Source organism: Salminus brasiliensis, chromosome 2, assembly GCF_030463535.1.
Source record: "Salminus brasiliensis chromosome 2, fSalBra1.hap2, whole genome shotgun sequence".
Taxonomy (NCBI): domain Eukaryota; kingdom Metazoa; phylum Chordata; class Actinopteri; order Characiformes; family Bryconidae; genus Salminus; species Salminus brasiliensis.
Genome location: NC_132879.1, coordinates 26,410,048 through 26,433,006, shown reverse-complemented (window position 1 = coordinate 26,433,006; position 22,959 = coordinate 26,410,048). Strand labels below are relative to the sequence as shown.

General features: G+C 39.2%; 2 protein-coding genes across 3 annotated transcripts in view; one reads left to right on the top strand and one right to left on the bottom strand.

The window, feature by feature from the left end:
- Positions 1 to 5,294, bottom strand: part of LOC140548991 (A disintegrin and metalloproteinase with thrombospondin motifs 20) — a 78,090-nt gene extending 72,796 nt beyond the window's left edge. For both annotated transcript variants that reach the window (XM_072672170.1, XM_072672171.1), the window contains exons 1-2: positions 4,956 to 5,294; positions 4,093 to 4,469 (exon numbers count right to left, since the gene is read on the bottom strand). In XM_072672170.1, the coding sequence (XP_072528271.1) occupies positions 4,093 to 4,469; positions 4,956 to 5,046 (468 nt within the window). In that variant the 5' untranslated portion in view covers positions 5,047 to 5,294. The remainder of the gene's footprint in view (positions 1 to 4,092; positions 4,470 to 4,955) is intronic.
- The window catches only part of LOC140548993 (small ribosomal subunit protein eS17), a 351,034-nt gene that overhangs the window by 49,598 nt on the left and 278,477 nt on the right, over positions 1 to 22,959 (top strand). The window lies entirely within an intron of this gene.

Below are 22,959 nucleotides of genomic sequence, written 5' to 3'. Positions count from 1 at the left end.
TGAAAATTGTAAACTTGGCAGTGGAACTAAACATGCCTGAGGTGCTTCTATGTGCTTTTAATATTGTAAAGAAAATGCATGTTCATGTTTTGGTTGTATCTTTATACAAGCACCTAAACAGAATAAAGGTGTATTTACTAGTTAACCATCTGATATATACAATGTATATATCTACTACGTATATATCATACTGCGTTTCAAAGTGCAACTAAATGCAGTATTAGTTTCTTCCCCTTCCATGTTAGCAACTGTGAATTGTTTCTTAAATATGCAAGTGTTACGAGCAGAATTACCGATAGGTGTAGCTTCACTCAGAACCACACTGACAGATTTTAAGTTACCCAATTATGTAACTACAGTATACCTTCTCTGAAAAAAACATTGGGTCTCATTCGCCAATATCTTCCTTAAAATGTTCTTAAATTTGTTCTTGAGAAAAGCCCAAATAAAAAGTGTACATCAGATGTGTTTTTAAACCGCATAATTGTTTATGTTCTTATAATGATGGATCCAACTTATGAAAAATGTAAAGATCTAGTTAAAGAACCAATGAGAAAACTGCACAAGTGGGTTTTTTAAAAAGAAATTATTTTTTAACAACAATAGAGGGTATACGATGCCACAGGTGGTGGATTTAATGCGGCCACGCCCACTAAGTGACAGCATTAACATTTAGTGTGACTGACGCTAAAACACGAAAACAGGAAAGAGCTGTTATGCGACTGTACAAACTGTACAAACAGATTCAGCTGAACCTGAGGTTTGAGCTGTGGGGCTACGGTTTACTCAATAGCAAAAAAAATACACTTTAGTTTAACTAGCTATGATTTTGACATTTGTTTCCACTGACCACTAGCTGTGAAAGTCTCAGCACACCCCTTTGAAATCGATATCAGCAGCAGGACTCACAAGTGCTGTGGCAGCTGCTGTTCAAGAATGAGTGCTGAAATTATGTTTGAATGCAGCTTCTCCGTAGTACTCTATACTCGCAATACACAGACTCCAAACTATTATAACAGAGGAGAGCACTGCATAGACTGCATACCTAAGGGAACCACAGTTGCTGATTCAGGCTGTTCAATGTAAAGGTGTAAATCCCAGATTTCAAATAAGGAAGTGTGAACAGTGCTGCTCTTTGACAAAGAGTATGCAAACATGACAGTCGTGTCCTCTGAGGCAGTAATCCAATAAGCAGAAGAGGTGGCTTCTGTGTAAGGACTAGAAAGACCTAAAAAAGGATTCTAAATATTAGTTGTCCTTATGCCAATAATTCTAACAACTTTAATTACACCAGCACACTTTTTAGCAAAAGTAGCTAAAGTGAAGAACACAAGACATGCTTGTGTTGATGTTATGTGCCTATAAAGGGCATACACCTGAATCATGCATATACAATGCATTCAATGCACCTCCAAAACTCGCATTGCCATTAAACCATTAAATGTGTATTTTCCTATTCTGCAGTAAAGCTAAACATCATCTAGGAGTATAATAAAATAGTATAATAAAGAATAAGACTATAATAAAAACAGTGTACCATATTATATTGTTTAGTGCAAGCTTTCTGATTCAATACATATGCCTATACAATACATTAAACAGAATGGAGTAAATTTAGTGCTCATTTTAATCCTGATTAAACTGCATTAAGTAATTACTTAATTATCAGAATTAACATTCAACAAACAGGCCTACCAATGAGGACAGACCATCCATTAAAAAAATGCTTTATCTTTACTTTAATTCAAGGGCAGGTAGGAAAAGCACACTCCTGAGTTGTATATTAACTCAGGGCTAACATATTAGGTGGTGGCCAGCGCCTTATAATAAAATGTTGTACTTTTTTAATGTTGAAGTTGACATTGTTGAAGTAATCTTGATACACATGTTGAAGTAATCTTAAGATGTAAAGATAGGCAGTGTAAGGCACACTGCATCCTAACAAGATGCTGCTGTATTGTATGAAATTGTATAATGAACTCTGTCAGCCATTGCACCCATACCTTCTGTGGCGGAAAAATAAAAAAACATACACTTGCGTAAAATCCACCATATATCACTTATAGTTCTTTTTTTTTAGGAAACAATACAATACAAGATGTCTGATCCATAAACAGAACAGAAGTGTCTATCTGAGACAGTTTGTAATGGTTATGTCAGCCCCCTTTAAGAAAGGGGCGTGATGTATGGCCTGTTGATTGCCTCATGAACTCATCAGAGCTAAGTGTCCGTCCTGTAGTGCTAAGAAACAGCAATGGGAGTTTACGCTGCTTCAGCATGAGCGATCACCTCGCTAAGATCACTAATTAACAAACAGACACATGCAAATAATCCCAAAGAGCTGAATCAAAGAACGGCTCAGTATTGCCATCTTCCATTCCAGTTAATGAAAAGCTAGAGACCAGCATCAGCAAAAACTGAAATGCCGAAACAGATGGCCAACTCCAGCCATCGCATTGTATTAACACCAAAGTTCACAAACAACAAGCGCAAATTAACAATCCAACACGGTGATGCCATGCACCATACTCCCATACATCCAGCTCCAGTAATTTGTGTAACAATGTGGATTGAGTGATGTTTTTTCTTTATTCAAATTTTGTTCAAAATACTGGACAACGACAAAGCCCTAAACATTTACTCCAATATTACACATAGCTAATGCTGTAGGCTATGCCTACACCAACTCAAAGTAAAGCTGGTGATTAACCTCATAAGCCCTGTTTAAGGGCCTGTTTGTGGGCCCACACTTCAATTCCGTGGGGACATCATTACATAACATTCATATTTGTTTTGTAATATTACCAAATAATTGATAGTACTTCATTTTACTTTCATTGTTCTTAACATTAATAACCGTAAAACAAGAATCACTTAACATTTTTAAGGGGGCTTAAGCAAGAATCATGATTTTTCCTTGATTCAGAATGTGTGTCCAAGAATGTACTCTTTTTAAAGGCAGCCAGGCAGAGTAAAAGAGTATGAATTCTAGAAGGCCACTTGCTATCAGCTGTTGGTTCACTGAGCTATGCAGAATATCATTCTTCCAGGAAGGCTCACATTATCACCAGCTGGTACCCTTGGAATGACTAACGACACCCTCTACTTGTTCTTGGATGTCTCACTTAGTCATACCCCTATATTCATTTACCCTCATGCAAAGGACTATAGAGTTCTTTGGCATGCACCCAGCTGATGTACACAGCACCCTACACCGCAAAATCCCTGGTGTTGAACATAAACATGTTCATGACACACTACAAGTGTTCATTCTACACTGCCGATGTTCATTCAACACTGTAGAGGTTCTCAATATCAGACATTCAGTAAATGTCCATCTAATATTGTAGACGTTCATTCCGTATTGTCGTTTTTTCCATATTAGACATTCAATAGATGGTCATCTTACAATAATAATGTTCATTCTGCACTGTAGGTGCTTGTTCAGCGCTGTAAGCGTTCTCCACATTCAACATTTAGTAGATGTTCATCTAACCCTTCAGATCAACATTAGCATTGTAGATGTTCTCCACATAAGACAGTCAGTATATGTTTATCTAATACTGTAGATGTTTAGTCCGTATTGTAGATGTTCATTCAACACTGTAGATGTTCTCCACATTAGACATTCAGTAGATGTTCATCTAATACTGTAGACGTTTATTCCGTATTGTAGATGTTCATTCCATATTGTAGATGTTTTCAGCAATGTAGATGTTCTCAACATTAGACATTCAGTAGATGTTCATTTAATACTATATGTTTTCTATCCATATTGTAGATGTTATTTAATAAGCACTGTAGATGTTTTCCACATTAGACATCCAGTAGATGTTCATCTAATACTGTATGTGTTCATTCCATGTGTAAATGTGTATTCAGCACTGCAGATGTTCTCCACATTAGACATTCAGTAGATGGTCATCTAACACTACATTTAAATGCTAAGTGTACACGATTATCACTAAACACTGTAGATAATCCTACTCTGGGTATTTTGCCGAGAACTTTTTTCTCATACTGAGACACACTTTACACAGGGCACAGCACACACACGCACACACACCCACAAGCTGCAGCTGCTCCACTCACCAGTCCTGTGCACAGGCTGAAGACGGCTCGGTGCTCGCGTTCGCCGTTCACGTGGCCCGTGAAGAAGCAGTGGCGTAGCTCCTGCTCCTCCTGCTGCTGCTGCTGCTCGCGCTCGTCAGCCGCCCCGCGTCGCCCGCGCGCCCCCAAGTGCGTGACGGTGTATGAGGGCGCGATGAAGGCTGCGTCCGCGCTCAGGTTCAACAGGAAGCGCTGACCGAACGCCTCAAGGCGGTAGTGGGCGCGCGCGGGCGCCGCCATGGCCACGTCCGCGCTCCGCCGCCGCCTGAAGTGCACACGCCTCGGGAAAGACTCGCCGAAGTCATTGACCCGCAGAGGGGTCACGATCTCATAGGCCGAGAGCTGCTGGATGAAACGCTCTGGAGAAAACACACACACACACACAGTGAGTGGGCTGTAGCTAGTGCATGGTTGACTGCTGGTTCTTAAAACACATCACAGAAAGTGAGCGTTCAACTGTGTGAAATGTCATTTTCTGTTCATAACCAAAACACGAACACTGATAGTGTGGGAAACTGCCGTAATTACTGAGCTGTATGTGAAGACACATCCTATTTAGGTGGTTCCCTCAGCATTCCCCAGTCATTTGCTGTGCTTGAGACAATGTAAATAAGCACTCAAAGATAGCACTGTAGCTACCCCTAACAAGTGCTCCAACTTCGCTGTCACCCCTCTTACAGTAGCCTACTTTTGCATCACTTGTGGTTTTACAGTGCAGTTACAGTGCTCTTCCCTGCTGGGACACTTTTTACTCCTCCCCATAAGCAACACACTGCTGGGCTTGGGATCCCCACTCAACCCGTTCCACCGTAAAGCCGGTCTCAGCTTCACACGACTCCCCCTACCTTGCTTTGGGTGCAGTCTGTAGGGCAGTGAGCCCCGGCCGAGCGCTGGGAGGTGACACACGAAGCCCAGCAGCCACACGGCGAAGCGCATGATGTCCTCGCGGCTCCGGCGCTGCCCTCCACCTCCTCCCCCTCCTCCTCCTTCTCCTCCCGGCCACTCAGCAGCACCGGCAGCAGCAGCAGCAGCAGCTCGCGGAGTTTCGGTGCACGGCTAAAGTCACCAAGTGCGCGCGCCTCATCGCATTCATCCAGCAGAGCCCTGTGAACGAGCACCGCTCTACTATCACTCCCAACACATTGCTACTCGCTGTCTATGCGAGCTACGTCTAGGCGGAGGGGTCGGTGGTGCCAGCTCGACTTTTTTCCCTTCGATATCCATAGGACCCCCCCCCCCCCCCCCCCCCCCTCTAAACTCAGAGCTCTCACCGACTCGAGCTGCAGGAAACGCCCCTGAGCTGCTGAGCCAATAGCGGGCCCGGAGCGGGGCTACTGCTGCTCGGTGGGCCAGCACTCAACTCAAAACTGCTGTAAGCCACAGACCCCAAATCACAGCCGCTTCCAGTGTCCTAACCAGTCTCGTAATCGTTTGAAGAAGTTAACGTGGGCTCGTTGTTGTTAGGCTCGTTTACTTAAGCGCGTTCAATTCACTAAATGAACAAATGATGTTGGACCTAAATGGCAGAAGACACCGGTTACTGATGTCACTAACAAAATGATGTCATTTTAAAAAGTCAAGTTTTCTGTTAAATTACATCGTGAATAGATTACTATGACTTGTTGGAGCATAAAATCAGTACAAGCATAAAACAGAAAAGCATCAAATTCTACAACATTAACACAAAATCAGCTAAACTTTAGGAAAAGAAGATTTATTGCATTTGTAAAGTAAATCGATGAGTACATTATTATAGTGGCTCTGGGGACTCTGAAGCATGCTGTTTGTTTACAGAAGTAACTGTGATGTGAAGGTTCAAAAAGTGCAGTACAATTATAGTGAACAATCTTACAGTGTAATTATGTATATGCATATCATATACATTACTTTAGCAACTTAGCTGCCAATAATTTAGTAAAACAGCGAACCCTGAAGCTTTGGGTTATTGTCATTTCCATTGTATATCGCAGTCATTTCATGACCTTTTTCTTTTTTGTCATATAATAAAGAAAATATTAATAAACCAATGCTTTATGCAAAAAACTTCACTCTATATGTTTTTTGATTCAGCTCTTTGCATATAATTGTAAATAAATTTCTGGCACGACCATAATGCAAATATTCAGTACTGTATCTATGGGAATTGCAGGTAGTTAGCAGTGTTGTTTGCCTCTCTTTTTCACACTGGGGCTGAATCCAGATAGCATCTCAAATAGGCATGAAATATGATTGGACCAAAAAACCCGCCCCATTTGTCAATACAAAGTACTTAAGTTTGGACTAACATACTTGGTAGTGCAGCCTTGGCAAGTTCAACTCACGAGTACAAACTCCCAAAGATGGGAAGGCAGTGTGGTGCAAAATGCATTCTGGGATTTGTCTGTCCATACAAGTCACCTCCTGGTGCATCCGCAATAATACAGGAGGAACAAGAACACTTTCACACATGTGGACTGTACTTGGCTACATGCGCACTTCTGAACTCAGCAGTATACAAGAACACAGATCAGACACGGATGCTTATTGGAAAATTGGCCCTGGTCACTAAAAGTCTTTTATTTTAATGCTTATTACACACTAACTTAACACTAACTACACAGCTAACCTGTCAGCCATAAAAGTAAAACACAAAGTAAGTAATCATTTCTGATAACATCATATTGGCACAAGCTCAGTACTGCACATGCAATCACAGCCAGAAAGTGTATAACTGTGGGGATCTCTGAGTGGAGCTGCACTTAACTTGGAGCTATCTTAGCATTTACGCAGTTTTCACATTCAAACTGTGTAAATCTAAGGATGGCACATTTGGCATTCAGATGCATGTAGGATACTTGCACTGTCCCTAGTCTTGCCTCCTATACCTAATCTCAACACTTCTCCTGATTTTCACAGAACTTCATGAAGCTGCATTCCACGACTACATGAAGATGCATTAAAGAATCAGTTAAGATTAGTAGAGATTTTAAAATTTAATGTCAATAAATCTATTTTTAACAGATTTCTAATATATTTTACAATGTGTAAATCACCTCTTAACCAGAAGAAGTATATCAGGCAACAGAAATATAATGTACCTGCACCTAATCAGTGTCTAATCAATGTCTAATCAAAATCTAATCAACGTCTAATGATCTACTTGTTTCACAGTGTGTATATTTAAATCTAACTTTTAAAAATAAGAGTACAGTATTAGTATGACAGCCTGCTACACTTCAGTGAAGTTTCACTTTCTAATATTTTAGCGCACTGCCCTTGCACCCTAGCCAGTTATGCTAATTGAAAATATAAATTGATGCTATTTCAAAACCTAGAAACTGGTCAATAAAAACGTTTAAAGCTGCATCCACAAAACAACTATCAAACCTAAAGCTGAATGAAAATTGAGACCTCTCAGGGTCAGATAATTAAATCTATCAGTTTTATATTAGCTTACTACAGTGCATGGACTTATAGACTATAGAAAGTTGTTCTGCAAGCTGTTGTGCACTGCACTGGTCATATTCACAATCAGATATTGCACAGTCAGCTGCTGCAAGCAGCATAAGTATAAGCATATGCAATATTTTGTACAAGGAACAGAATAGATAATAAAACTGGAAGTATTTTATTAAATTAAGGTTGCTAATGGTTGCATTGTAATTTTACAGTTTTCTGACAGGTAAAAACACTTACAACCTTGTTTTTGCTTCTAATTACATTCATTTCATTACATAAATTGAAGATAATACAGGAAAATGTCATTCATTTCTGGAACACATTGCTTTCTACCACACCCTTAACACTAAGTTTGGGGCAATTAGGGTTGCATTAGGCCCAACCAACTCTTTAACTAACCCCTCACACTTACGGATCTTCACTGAGTTTGTATTCTTAAGACTGATTGATTATTCAGTAGCTACTATGAAATTAATGTGTATCTGAAGTAGTTATGAGAGTGAAGATTGGAAGTCTGTACCTGCAGATGTGTTCTTAGGGTTTAAAATGATGATAATAATGTGCACCTAGAAAGCAAACTCCAAAGTATATTTGCCACTGGATCCTTGCCTGACTTGTTAGCTGCATTAGCCCTATAAGTGCTCCAGTGCAAAAATGATTGAAGAGTTATTTTTAAGGGGGTAATTATGCTGTACATATATTACCACGTTTTTTCTACTTTACAGTACAGAGCTCCCTTAGGCTACTGTTAGGTTGTAAAACTCATACTGTGCCCCCCACTGACTTCATGAGTAAGGGTACCTATAAATACAAATTCAATTCAATTCAATTCCACACATGGGAAATGCTTCATTAGGGAAATGTTTAGAGATGCTCTTGGCCATTTTTAACCCCGCCAGATGTTCGTCCTAATGAGACATTTTGTGGTTTCTTCTCACAAATTGGTGATATGTCTGGAAATGTTTCAGACAAAGTACAGCGATTTGGACAATCTCAAAAACGTACATACATGGCCCTGGAGGCAGATCATGCCACAACTTTTGTAGAAAACATTCTTGTGTTTAATGGCTACAAAGTACACATTTTTTATCTGCAGTTTCTGTTAGTCTGCTAGGTTCATTGCAGCATATGGCTTAGTGACACTGGAGGACTATCTAAATGCCTCTCTTAATTTGCCTCTGCACAGCAAGGTGTCAGAAGTTCAAGTCAGCAGTCTTTGCATGTCACTGTCTAGTAGTGTTCAGGCTCTACGAGTTCCACATGTAAAGCTGCTTGTTGTCATATGATGGAACACTCCACAGAGTCTCCTCTCTTGACCTTTGACTTTGAGTTGAACCTCAGCAGGGCCCTGGGAAAAAAGGAGAAAGTAAAGTGGTCAGTGTTGCAATGGGACCCTTTTGTTTTTGAAGAGCCGCTTTTAGCTTTGAAAGGACAATTTCTTTCTCGGGTTAAATATATATCCATCAGGTATTTTATACATATAAAAGATATATACATATACAAGATGTGAAAACTTAAAGATGTGAACTATGAAAAATCATGTATGATAACCGGAACAGCACAAGACATAACCTGTTTTGAAAACAACCACATTATTACAGTAAGAGTTGTCTAAAGGAAACAGGTGTGATTTTGGTCCTTCTTTCCTAACTGGTTAAAACATTCTGTACATGTCACTATAACAAGACACTGGCTTCACAGCAGGTAGAGACAATTGGATATCCCTATGTTTTTGGATTCACTAACCTAAGACCTGTATGTAATTTTTTTCCTCCCTCTTTTCACCACTCCCATTGTTTCCCTCCCAGTAAGAACATCCCTACATCCATGTGGTTTCTTGGACATCTTGGACACAGTGCACATGTTACATTGCACAATCTGGATCTAAATCTAATCTGACTCTTTGAGTAGAGCTCATATCTCACCTGTCCAGAACGTCTTTGCAGAAAGTGTACAGGCCTGATACAGTGCATGTTTATGGTACATGTTTTGTTTTGGTACTAATTTGTTTTTCTGCATAATACCAAGGCACACCGTTTCAAGCAATGTAATATCTCACATTATAGAAGCAATCTATTCGTCTAATCTAGTAATGTCTGAATACGCCACATTAATTACAACTCAAAGATGAATTAATACATAATTTCACAGCTGCTTTTGATTCTTGCCTATTAGCAGTAATTTGTCTAGCATAATCAACTCTCCTTCTCTCTCAGTATGTTTGTGTGTGTGTGTGTCGTGTGTAGAGCAGATGGTTTGATTTTACATGATAACTCATGTTGCTTGGTGACTTGTCTGATGCACAGCTTGGCTTAATTCTGATTTACAGAAGAAAAGCAAACTGTCTTGTGTCTCTGTTTGTCCTTACCTCCAAACCATGACACACTAAGAACACGTAAAACACACCATCCCTCTCATATCTGCACACCCTGTACAAAGTCTTATCCGACCACTGAGGAAATACTCAATCACACACAAGCAGGGCTACAGTAGTGTACTTTGCATGGTTTCATTTTGCCATCCCATTCAAATGAAACTGCATAATTTATATAATAAATAATAATAAATAAGTAATTACATATTGGATTTAAATTGAGTTACCTTCTGTATTGAGACTCCACTTTTAAATTTTCTTTGCTTGCTTACATGAGCTGCAATTGAGAAATCATTAATCTAAAACCACATATATGCTTACCAGTGGCAATCACTATAAGTTTTAAGTGTTAACGCAGTTAATCATACACAATACAATGTGAGATCCTATTTCAAGCCCCTAAAACCATAGTAACCAACCTTTAGTGCAGACAATTAGAGATAATAATGAAGAATTTAGGTTTAGTCATTTACAAGCTGATGCCCATCTGAACATATAATTGAATTAGTGCTCCTTGTCTCCTAGCTGGAGCAGCGTGGATCACCTATAGAGCATAAGCAGCAGTGGTAGCCATATGCCCATGCACACATCAGAGGGCCTCCATAAGGAGGTGGTCAGTCGTTCCTATTGAAAAGCATGACAGTAGGAATGACTGCAGTGCAAGCCTTTTAACTGACAGTGCTGGGATTTACTGCCCACCACACTGACCCTCACTCTATCCCACCACAGCTTGAGCTGCTCGTCCCTCATATGTACTGCTCGTTCAAACGCTTCGCCTCTCTCCCCAGCAGGGGTCACCAGGTTTGGACATGCAGCAGTAACAGTGATCTACACATCAAGATATATAGTTGTTGTTGTTTTTTATCTGCGAATTGCAAATGTATCTACATTTTGAATGCTGCAAATGGATCAATAAAGGATAACTTAAAATAAAAGAAAACTCTTTAGAAAAAGGTTTAGAAAAATAGCTATCCTGATCATGTGACCATTTGATGAAAAGTTAGCATATTTTGAAAAGAAATTAACTGTTAAATGTTTAATTATTGGAAATAATCTAAATATTTTTTAAGCTTTTCTTTGAGGAGTAATTTGAAGGTTAACCTGTAACTGTGAAACATTAGCTATGCTCCTAAGGTTATTAATCACACTTTGTTACAATGACAACAGACGTGGATTCATTGATTATCTTGCTAAATCACCGCCATATTCTAAGGTCAGTTACAGTAGGTTAATGAAGAGAAGCTGATGGCCTACATCAAGTAAGACAGCTGCAAATGCTGAGTGTACACTAAAAGGCCATCTCACTCGCTTATTTTTCTCACTGTGCTGAGGCAGCATCAAAATCAATCACTCACTGTACACTTCCACTGTCAGGTCCAAGATTGGATTGCTTTACTCTACTCCATTCCATTCCATTAATGGAATTAGTTTTTGACTTGAATGACATGCCAATGCCACGGTTGTTCACCACATTTGTGTAGCTAGAGAAAATCAATCTAAGAAAGCAAACGTTCATCTTTAGGCTACTAACAGATGGAATATAGGAAATATAGAGGCCAAACTTGGTATACTCAATTCTCAATACTCAACGGTGTATACATGCACAGACACATTCATCTATACTGTGTTTTAGTTCATAATTCCACAGATTAGAGAAAGGTAAATAAGCTCTCCTGCTACTATGTCATGTGTTCTCCATGTGAAGTGAAGAACAGCATCAACTTGTGAACCTTTAAGCTTCTTTTTCACTCTCATACTTGAGAGTAATGATACCACAGACAGGTCTTAAATGTAACTAGACAATGTCGTTGTCTGTCCTGGATACGCTTACTTCAAGTGGTTCTATGACCAAAAGGAACCCGAGGAAATCAAATTGTCCTGTGGTCAATAGTGAATGGAAGCTACCAATTAGCATGATGTCATTTGCACAATGCTTTGCAACATTTTTGACTCACCAACTCCTTTAAGATCTAACCTACCCACCCGCCCCCGACCATCCTTTACGTTCCCTTATTCCCCCTCTTCTACACTGCTCCATTTTGCTGCCCCTTAATTCTCAGAGGCTCGCCCTCTCATGGTACGTGATCAAGAGACCATACGTCAGGCCACCTGAGAATTGTATGTGCTTTCTTGCCAGATTAAGGCCGTCTCAGCTCCCAGCCCAGCTCTGCGCTATTCCTCTGTAAGCTGTAAATTCCATGGCTGCTGAAAGACTGTGATGTGCTGTCAGCTTTCTTCCTGCCCATTGAGTGGAGCATTGTCAGGCTTTAGCCCTGGAGACAGCTTTAGAAACACTGTCAAAACAGTCCTCTCCAATTCTCACACCCCACTTCTGTAGCCTCACTCAGTGTATTGGTTAAGACTAAACACTGTGTGTGTGTGTGTGTCTAAGAAAAGGTGAGCGGAATAAGGAGATGATACGTCAGAAGAACTTTGGTTATCACAAAAACGGGCATGGCTGGCAATTCAGATGTTTTGTCTACACTGTACACTGAAGGAGCCATACTAACAGCAGTCATACTAACAGCAGTTCCTAAATGGCTTAAATAGATATAAATCTAGCTCTATCTATTCACCCATTGCTTGACATTGCTAGTGTTTACCCTCAGAACGCTTGTTGAATGGGTAAAAGAAAAGGCTAAAGAAGCCTCTTGTTTGCCATTGTCTTGGTCTGAAAGTGAATTGACAGGCAATGGCTTGTTGAAAAAGTCATCAGGATTAGGACCTTTACAGAAGACATTGTGTCTTTCAGAGACAATGATAAAGTAATATTTATATACTGCACTAACTGCTCCTCAGTCAATGTATAGGCTTCATGCTCATTGGAGAAACTAGACAATCTTTCGCATATAAACTGGAGTAGTTTCACAGTCAGTAACCTCACTGACAGATAGTCCAGCTGAAGCGACTTTGCCTCAGCAGAGCTGAAAAGAAATTTGGCATTACATTGCCTATCCACCCCCTCCAACCCCTGCCCCCCACACACATTTCTGATGTTCTTTACTTTAATATTGTTGGGTCAAAATTACCACTCATTATTTACATGGAGGGGGAAAATCTGCATGCTGACATGAAATAAATCATGATTTTAAAAACAGCCTTTGCCTGCCAATTTTCGAAACCCAATTTAGATTTCTTCCATATGTGGCAGTGACGTAAAGAGGGCTTGACCTGGAAAGAAAAGCCCCAATAAACTCTCTAAATGTTCTGCAAACTCCTGGGGCTATAATCCTCATCTACCGGCCTGGTCTACTTGTCTGTTTGCTCTGCATAAGCACTCCTTTGACTGTCTGTAGAAGCAATCTTCACTGTTTGAACAGACAGATAAGTCCTTCCTTTCCTACTAGAGGCCTATTTAGTCACAGGTGTGTTTCTAGGAGGAAAGGAACAGCGGACGTTTGAGTGCAAATGTCAGAAAAGTTCGAACCACCTTCATTTCAACATTGTATTGAAGTTTGTTCTTCCAATGGGACCCTTTGCTTTAATGATTGCTTCCCACACACACACACATTCACAGAATTAGATGAATAAATTAGATTAAAAAAAATACTATATATTAAACGTACTCTATCCAAACTGTGTTATGACATCACATTTCAAACTGTGGTGTAAAGCCAGGGCTGCCTGTAGGTTCCAGCAGAAACCAGGCAGTGAGACTAATGGACATACTAAGCAAGTCTCTGACCGACATGCCTTCAGCTATACCAGCCACGTGAATGTGTCTGCCTTATCAGGTTTCACTGAGAAGCAGAGTGGTCTGTGCGGCAGCTGCCTCATTCTCAGCCAATCGGTCCATCATCTTCAAACACAAGGCCATGGGAGTGCCTGGCTTTCAAAGGCAGTTGGTGCTTTAATGCTGATCTGAGATACCTTGGTACTCCACCCCTTACCATCATGCTGACCTGAGACATGAAAAAGGAGGAAAGCAAACAGCTGACTGAGGATCTGCTGCTAAGAGCAATGTTAACAGTGCCCTTATTGGCATTTCCTACAAGTGCACCTTTTATAACGGTTCTTCAAAGGTTAAACATTGTAAAAAAACAATATATTTTTTAGATTTTGTGTTATGTGCTTTTACAAGAAAGGTATATATAAGTGGAATACATGAATTATCTGTTTTTAACAGCTTTAGATTATAATGTTAACAAAACTTAAATCAAAAATAATTCTTTATTAATAAAAGTAATAAAAGTGTCTGTAGTTTTACACATACATACTTCAGTTATGCTGATATAGCACTGTCAAATAACATAACCATAAAATTATGATACTATGAAGAAACATTTCTTGTAAGAGTATGGCTAACAGTCAACTGTTCTTGTTGACTATTATCAACTAAGTATCAAACTTATTACTTAGTTTTTTTACACCACTAAAAAGACCAGCTTCCCTTAATCTGTGAACATTTAGTGATGAACAAATCAATAAATTCTTCTAAATTACATTTTATCTCAATGAAAGTTTATATAATAGATGTTAATGCTTATATAATAGACATTGTTATTGGAATTATGATGACAAAAATGCTCTCTCCAGTTGGGAAGGATGGACCTCCCTCTTAAACACTAATCAATGTGGGCAAGCTAGGATATGCTAGCCTTCACCCTCCCAGCATCAGTAACATCAGTAGGAGGAGTCTTAGGAAGTAAGTGGAAATTGGATGACTACACACAAATGTTACAAATTAATAAATAAATAAATAAATAAAATGTAGAACATTGAGAATGTGGGCCTATCAAGACCTATCAATTTGGATTTAGTTTAAAACATATTTATAGGCTTTGTGTTAGATGGCCTATCACTGAAACTCATCACCTCTTCTAAGGAGGAGTCGGGGGGAACACACATGATTTCATTTTGGAATCTGTGCATTTTCCCATGTTCTTCAGACAGTACTGTAATCTTTCATTCTAAGTGCCCTCGCTGCTGCTGAGACAGCTGTCCAGTTTTTCTGTTATTACCAGCTGTGAGCTTTTAGCTACTCTGACTCACAGGGTCTGATGACAGTTCAATTGGGGGTCCTCCGCTTCACCAGTCTTCTGCAGTATCTCTGAAATGGCGTTGTTGGAATGACCTCATCATCACAAACAGCCTTGATCTAAATCACCCCCCACTGTCATCAGAGCCCAGAATGTTCAGAACAATCTTGCCCATGCTGATGGCTTAATGACCATGTCTGGTTTTCTGGAGGGTTATTTTAGAGGATGGGGGAGCGTAAATCTCTTTCTTTCTGCTGAACTCTCTAGCAGTATCAATGTCAACTTGTGATGTTTAGCTGTCTTGCTAGCTTATAGGGAATCTATGAGTTTGTTTTTCCATTTTAACTATGTGTTACTACAAATGTCTAGTACCAAAGAATAGCCCCACCAGTTTGTACAGAAGTCCCTGTAGTTACTGAGTAATAGCCTTTTTTGCGTTAAGGGGTTGCTGGTCTCTGCTACTGCCAAAGAAACTTAACTAACTTCAATTCAGGTTGCTGTATAATTAGCATTTACAATAATTTGCACATTACAATTTGAGAATAAAACTTATTATTTTTATATTAGGCTTAAATTTTTTTGCTACGTAAAAGTTGTCAATGCCAAAGATTGACTCCTCCAGTCTGATTTTAATATGTCTATATATTGTTATTAATCAATGTTTATGAATAACTTAAACTGTATATAACCCAAATATAATTATAATATAGACCTGGGCTGAACAGCTTTCTAAGTAATACTCTTGTTGATATTTTGAATTTTAGAAAGAGGAAAGGACAGAGGAAGTGAGCACAAAGGAATGCAAGTTAATGCCCTGAAGCCCACTGGTGAGACAACTGCTGTACTATTTGTGAACTGCAACAAATATAGACAGATAGGGTGCTGGGTAGGGTTGGATTAGAGTGGCCAGTGACAGAGCAGAGGGAGGGACCTTTATCAATCCCATGTCTTCCAAAGGCAATATTCCAAGCAACAAGTCTTTTCTTAATAAAGAGCGGCCACTCCAGGCCTGGGACAGTGAACCAATGATGAATTATTCGAATAAAACGGATTGCTGTGAGACGACTGACTTACCATGAAGCTCATTGGTCATTCAATAGTGAAACACATGGCAGTGGTGTTCTAACAGCAAAACAATATTTTTGACTGTAGAATATATTTAAGCAATCAAGTCAACTGAGTATAAATGAATAATTACAGATGGATTCTAGAGCTGATAATCCTCTCTCTTAATCTATCTGCACTATCCTAAGGGTGGAAGACATCTGACTTAAATCCTCCTGTGCATATAAGCTTATCATTTCTCATTAGTCAGATGTGAAACACACACTAAAGGTTTAGTATCATCTGTTCTTGACTCCCACTCTTGCTCCACTCTGATGGAAACCACATCTAGATCCACTGGAGGGCTTACAATATGTTTGCCTTGAGCAGAGCCTTGAAAGGACAAATTTCAGATGAGGTGTAGTGTCAGCTGGATGATAATTTGATGCCATTATCAGATAAAAATTGGCACATAGATGTAGTAAAATCAAATGCAAGTGTAACGCCAGGTGGAGATGAAGGTGAAAGCTTTAAGGCAGCAAAGAAGAAGTCTAGCAGTAACAAGCTAAGGGTAAACGAATGAAGAAGTGCTTAAATAGTCCAATTTAAATGGAAAAATGGGCTTCAGGTGAGGGGAATGGGTGGATTCAGTGTTCAGTAGATCAGGGGCAGCTGAGCATCCAACAGGTGTTACGGGAATAGATTGTTACAGCAGTACTATAAATCTTTCAAATTAATTTTGAACTCAGAGTTTAATTTGAAACATAATAACATTCACAAGTACAGATTTCTATGAATTAAAGACCAAATAAATATATTTCGTAGCATCATTACTCTCAGGGTCCTTGTAAAACTGTCACTGGGGTCCCTGTGAAATTTACAATGCAAATTGGTGCCATTTTCATGTTTTGATGTAATGTGAATCTGACAGTTGTTTTTTTATATCATGTTCAAACCTAATGATGAATGACATTCAATGACTGATATGTAGCAATTACAATATGTAGTTGCCAATACTCATTCCTACACATGTACAGGATTACAGTTATGGATTTCTGTATTCTGTATCATACTTGCTTCATACAGGAGAAAACATATCTCAAATAGGACAAGACACACCCTTTTCTGAGTACCTCAAGTAACTTCACTTTTGGAAATCTGTTCAGAAATGGTTCAAGACTTGGCAATAACCAACTGATCACCTTGAGGACGAAAGTCTGACCTAGTAAACTTGAATTTATAACTTGTAAAAATGACATGAAATGTAAAACATGTAAAAATGTATCCAAAGATTTAGCATGTTATGACACAAAGGTAACATTACTATAAACACTAATTAGAACTGATGTTGCCTAAGTAACTAAAGCATTATACATATACAATTGGAAGTGTTATATGATTAATAGCATAAGTTACATACATGAGTAAAGGGAATCCAAGCTTTAGCAGAAAAGCCTTATGTTTTATAGTGTGCACAGTTCCCTTCCAGGAATCTCCAGCATTCCAGCAAGCTCTATGTGGATTAATTCATGTAGGATCCTCAGAAGCTTCTAGGAGTTTAAACTCAGTTGAACCTGAATCAGAGACAAAATCTGTGGTGAGTAAAGTAGTAATTTTCTCTGGAAGCGAAGTTGGAATGTATGGTAGTCTCATATCTTAAAAATGTGCTCCAGCCATCAATGTAAATCTGTACTTTGACAGGAACACTAAACACTGGATGTTTATGGGGACAATTGCATATTTAGAGCATTGTGGTCCTTTTATAGTTTTCTGCATTAATTATGAAAGGCTATGAAATGAGTGATAAAATTAATATTTACATTTCCATTGTATATCTCCATTTACATCAGTGGTTCACATTGTGTTGTTAAGGGAAGCAGGGTTCCAACTCTTTCATTGGAGTAGCTATTGAAAAGGGGGTTCCTTGACTTGCAACAGTAATGGCATCTTTTTTGGTGTTATAAGAAACCTTTTAATAAAAGCTTGTATAAAAAACTATATGAGAGGTTTTTCACCTACATGAAGACAAAGGACCATTTGAGCATTTAAATGGTTCTTTGGTGTGTTATGGTTCTAGATAGATAAAAAAAAAAGTGCAGTGTTAAATTACATTGTCTTCCTGCAATGCAATAATCAAGGCTTGTAGTTTGGTCTGATGCACTATTAAGATGCTTCTATGGCACTGATGTGTTAAATATGAAGTAACTAAATAAAGTTACTGTAACATTCATGTATAGTAACAGCATAGTATAGCAGCCTCACATACAACAGATCTAGAACTACACACTGCACATTAGTTCCTAATTGTTTGGTGTATAACTTTTCGTGCACCATGCACATCAACTGTGTTCTTTATTCTTTTATTTTTATTCATTTGTTTGTTTGTTTGCATATTCTGCATAACTGCATATTCCCAAAAAGATCTTGAAATTAGATTAAAGTAGGAGAAAGTAGGAGAATCAGTTCATAGAGGAACATTAATGGTGTGATCAGCGAGCTAATGCACAGGGGAGTGTTGGGTATTCCTCTCTCTCTGTCCTCATGTTCCCTATCTCTGGTCCACAGTGACAGGGTGTCTGTTGACACAGGCCTGAATCCTCTACATGGCAGTTCTCACAGTCCTGAGGTGATAACCCATACTGAGCTGATAAACCTCTCAGTGCTTTACAGAGGCAGACAAGATAGAATTGCTCAGTGTATGTGTTTTTTTTTTTATTTGGCCTGAGAGCTGAGCAGTGTAGAAGACTATAAATGTGATACGTTTTTGGACGCATTATACGACAATAGAGTCCAAATCCAACACAGCAGAAATTCATCAACTGATTGTAATCATTCAGTGAAGAACAGTTCTTACTTTGTCTTTATATTTATGGTGAAGTTCCTCAGTTTCCAGTTTCTATTTTCCAGCCAATTATTTACAGCATAGGTTAAAATACTGAACACCAGCAGCCAGTCACCATTGAATATTTCATTAAAATATGTGTGTGTGTTTATGTACTTCATATGTCAAGCGAAAAGTTGATATTATCATTGTTATGGCTGGCCTGATTCACTTTCCCAAAAACAGCTTCAAAGATGCGACATCAGCACAGCTTATCTGTCTTGAATTATGTTTCTGCCTGGATGAACAAACAAAACAAAAGCATGCTTTTCATAACTTGCACGACTACAACTGTAACTATGCTCATAATCATAATCTCTTTAGCATAAATTCAGCAAAAACATCTCTTTAATTTAAAACATGGGTGGGCAACTCCGGTCCTGGAGGGTTAGATTCCTGCACAGTTTGGTGCTTTTCCTGCTCAAACACACCTGATTCAGCTCACCTATTAACTGCCAGGTTTAGTAGGCCTGTTAAATCAGGGAAATCAGCAACCTGTTCTGGACTGTGGCCCTCAGTTCTCCACCCTTGCTTTAAAATGATAATTCAATGAACAGTCTGATAAAGAGGATTTACTGCTTTACTCAGGTATAGTCAATTAACCAAGACATGTTTGAGAACTGATGTGCATTGCTAGGCTAACACTGCTAAATAATAGACTTAGTAGACTGCTAAATAATAGAAATAGTAGACACTGTTAGATTTTTTGAACTTTTGTGATGCCTAAAATAAAAGATTTGCACAAAGCTACTACTTTGTGTAGGAGGCATTCTTCTGGTTCTGAATAGAACTGGAGGCGATCATGATCAACCAGGTCATGTGTCTGAGTACCACAGCTGATACTTTAGTTTAGCACTGGAGGTGCAAAATCAGTTTAGCTAAAGAAGCTAAGGTAGCTACACTAATACATGGCCATCAGTTTAGCATAACGGAAACTACAGGCCTTGTATCTACAGTGCAAAACGAATTAAGCACGCTTCAGACACCAAACATGTCTTGTTTGACCTGGCCAACTGTTAGGGCCAAAATATCGCTTCCAACTTAATATAATGTTTTGTTTCATCTTTTGAGAGGCACCTCCACACTGCAGGTGTCCTGTGGTGTCTGAAATATTGATTGATTCATGGAACCAATCTCTGCAAACCAGAACAAGACAGATACAGAGCAGCAGAAGTGTTTTCAGTGAACCGGTTTAGTTTACTGTCTGCCCTGCTATAAAAGTGAAAGCCTTCTTTAATTCTTAACCTGTGCAAATCCAAAGCTTCATAAATCCACAATGCCCCTTTAAAAAATAGAGAGGAAGGGTGTTTCAGAGTGAGATTATCTTCAGCCCAGGTGGTCTTCATTTTCATCCTCATCTGGAGCATACGTGCTTCTGCACTCAACATCCCCCTTTCATTCTCCCCATCATCACTCTTCTGTTCCTGAGCTCCTCTCCTCCCCTCTGTCTCTGCATCTCTCACAGCGTCTCAGAGCTCAGCACCTTGGCTTGATTTGCCTATGCACTCCTCACCTGAGCTCCCGGCTCGTAAAACCCTGTTGAATCTCTATTACACTGCCTGTAGTCTGGGATGGATTAACAGACCGTCACCAGAGGATTACATAGCCCTACAGCTGGGAATCACCATCTCCTTCCAAGAAAACAGAGAGCGACAGAGACTGAAAGGCAGAGAGAGAGAGAGAGAGAGAGAGAGAGAGAGAGGGAGGGAGGAAAAGATTAATGTGGCTGACGTGATCCATAACAGTTACCTGTGAACTTTGGGTCTTGAGTCGAGGCACATCAATTTGTGTTTGCCTTTGTTTTGCTGACAGCCCATTTTTCATGTTTAAGCGTATGACTTACTCACTGTATTATTTAAATATGATGTGATCCATACTCATCACAAATTACACTCAACCCTTAAACCCTCCAACCCTCACTTGTCACCTCAGGTTCCTTCATTCTTCTTTTAGCTTTTCACTGTGTTCTAATTTTTATGACTGGATTCAATATACTACAAACATTATTTACTAGATTATTTATAAAAGGTCCCTATTGGTATTGCCATTTAGACTAGGCTTAATCCCTTAACACTAAGCTTGGTTGGGCTGGTGGGGGTATTCTTTGGTAATAGACATTTGTAATAACACCTTATTTACCATCATAGGCTGTTTAAGGGGTTAATCCATGTTGGGAACTGTCCCTAACCCTACATCATACATCACATGTGTGTAAGTGGACAATTTATGTCATTTCCTCTCTAATGTAGACGTTAACAACGTTCAAGCTACTTGTTGGTTGAGTTAAGAGCCATTACTGTAATTTCACAATATGTCATCATTATCAGCTTCCTGTCCTCTAATTGTGTGGTATATTGGTACTCATATAAAGATCATATAAAGATCTAATCAGGAACAAAACAAATTCTCACCTTTAAAACTGCAGCATGGGACATGTTTTACTGTTTTTGTGATAAATTGCACTGCTGCTTTTTTCCTCATGAGCCAATAATAGTCAATAATCAATAAAAATCAATTGTAGTCTCCCTCTAGCACACATTATTAGACTTCTAATGCTCCCGTATTGAGGATAGAGGATCGACACATGCCTCCTCCAACACATGGGCAACCAGCCACTGCCTCTTTTTTAGCTGCCGCCAATGCAACCATAATTTGGCAAGCTTAAAGGAAAGCGCCGGGTTCCCAGAATTGATTAATTGACTAGCACATGATGAGCATCATACCTGAGTGATGTGGGAAGAGAGATCCATTTATCCACCTGCTGAGAGCAAGGAGCTCTTTCAGGCTCTGGCTGCTGATGGCAGGCAGCATGACCCGGGATTTAAACCAGCAATCCTCCGGTCATAGCCTCAGCCCGCTGGACTGTTCGGGACCCCTGTCACAGACTTAAAGTCTTAATATTTGATACTACAACCACATACTTACAAGTCTACTTCTGATTGGTTTGAAGTGCACATCATTACAAACATTCAGCAACAGCTGAAATGAATTTGCAGAGTGCAATACTACAGAATTCAATATTTAAACATTTTGTTTGTTTAATGATTTTGTGTTCTGGGACTTGTATTGCTGTATTTGACCATTTGAATAGAGCTTTTACTTCTTTAGAATCACTATAATTAGAATTATTAGAATCTGTGGCTCTGTTTCTGAGATCCGGCCCATTTTTGCACCTAAACAGTTGCTAAGCCTTGGTCAGTATTGTGCATGATCTCATTAATCTGTTGATTCTGATTTTACTATTACTGAGACCATAAATGAAAATACTGCAGTGTTATGCTAAGAACTGGCATTGCTACATATCGTGCCACATGTGCTGCAGAGTTCTGGCCCAATGCAAGTCATTTATAATCCTTAGTGTAGTTTTACTAATACATGATGTTCTGTGTAATATAATACTTTTTTTTTTTAATCTGGATGGGGTTTTTATTGCATGAATGGGTTAAAATATCCATTAAAACTAAGAATGGATGGATGCCATACACGCACACTGAAACTTTAGTTTCCTCTGACAAATGTATAGTTTGGTGAAAAAAAAACTGTATCAGAGCACAGGAAACAGATTTCTGGGACAGTTAAAACTACATCTGCATACAAACGTGAGTTGTAACAATTTCCCAGAACAAAAAGCACTAGAGATTAGATTACAATACAGAACAAAGCCCTTATTCCAAGAAAGTCAGCAATGACTCGTTTTATTATGACAGAAGCGACCAAATGAGTCTCATATAATGCCTTTCTCATCCATGAGAAATGTTAGCAGCCATCTTAGAGTTTAAGTGATTTATTGGCCATGTCTTTTGATGTATAGGATACGTGGTTGAGTTTGAGCTTCTATCAAAAGAGTCTGATGACAGTCTGGGCAACAGGTTACCTTTCCTGAGGTTTCAAAACAACACTCTTTATAGAAATTATGTGAAAGTCAGGCAAGAGCATGAGCTTCAGAAACTGTAGTGATTTGTTTCTAAAATACATCATAGCATACATACATGATCCCTGCTGTCAGGTATAGTGAGTATCACTCTAGACGGTATGAGCCATTTAATGATTAGGCTTTAGGGAATCATAGCCAGGGTGGGTTTTTTCATGTGTTTACCCAGCAGGAAGAGAAGGGTTTCAGAGAGAAGGTGAGG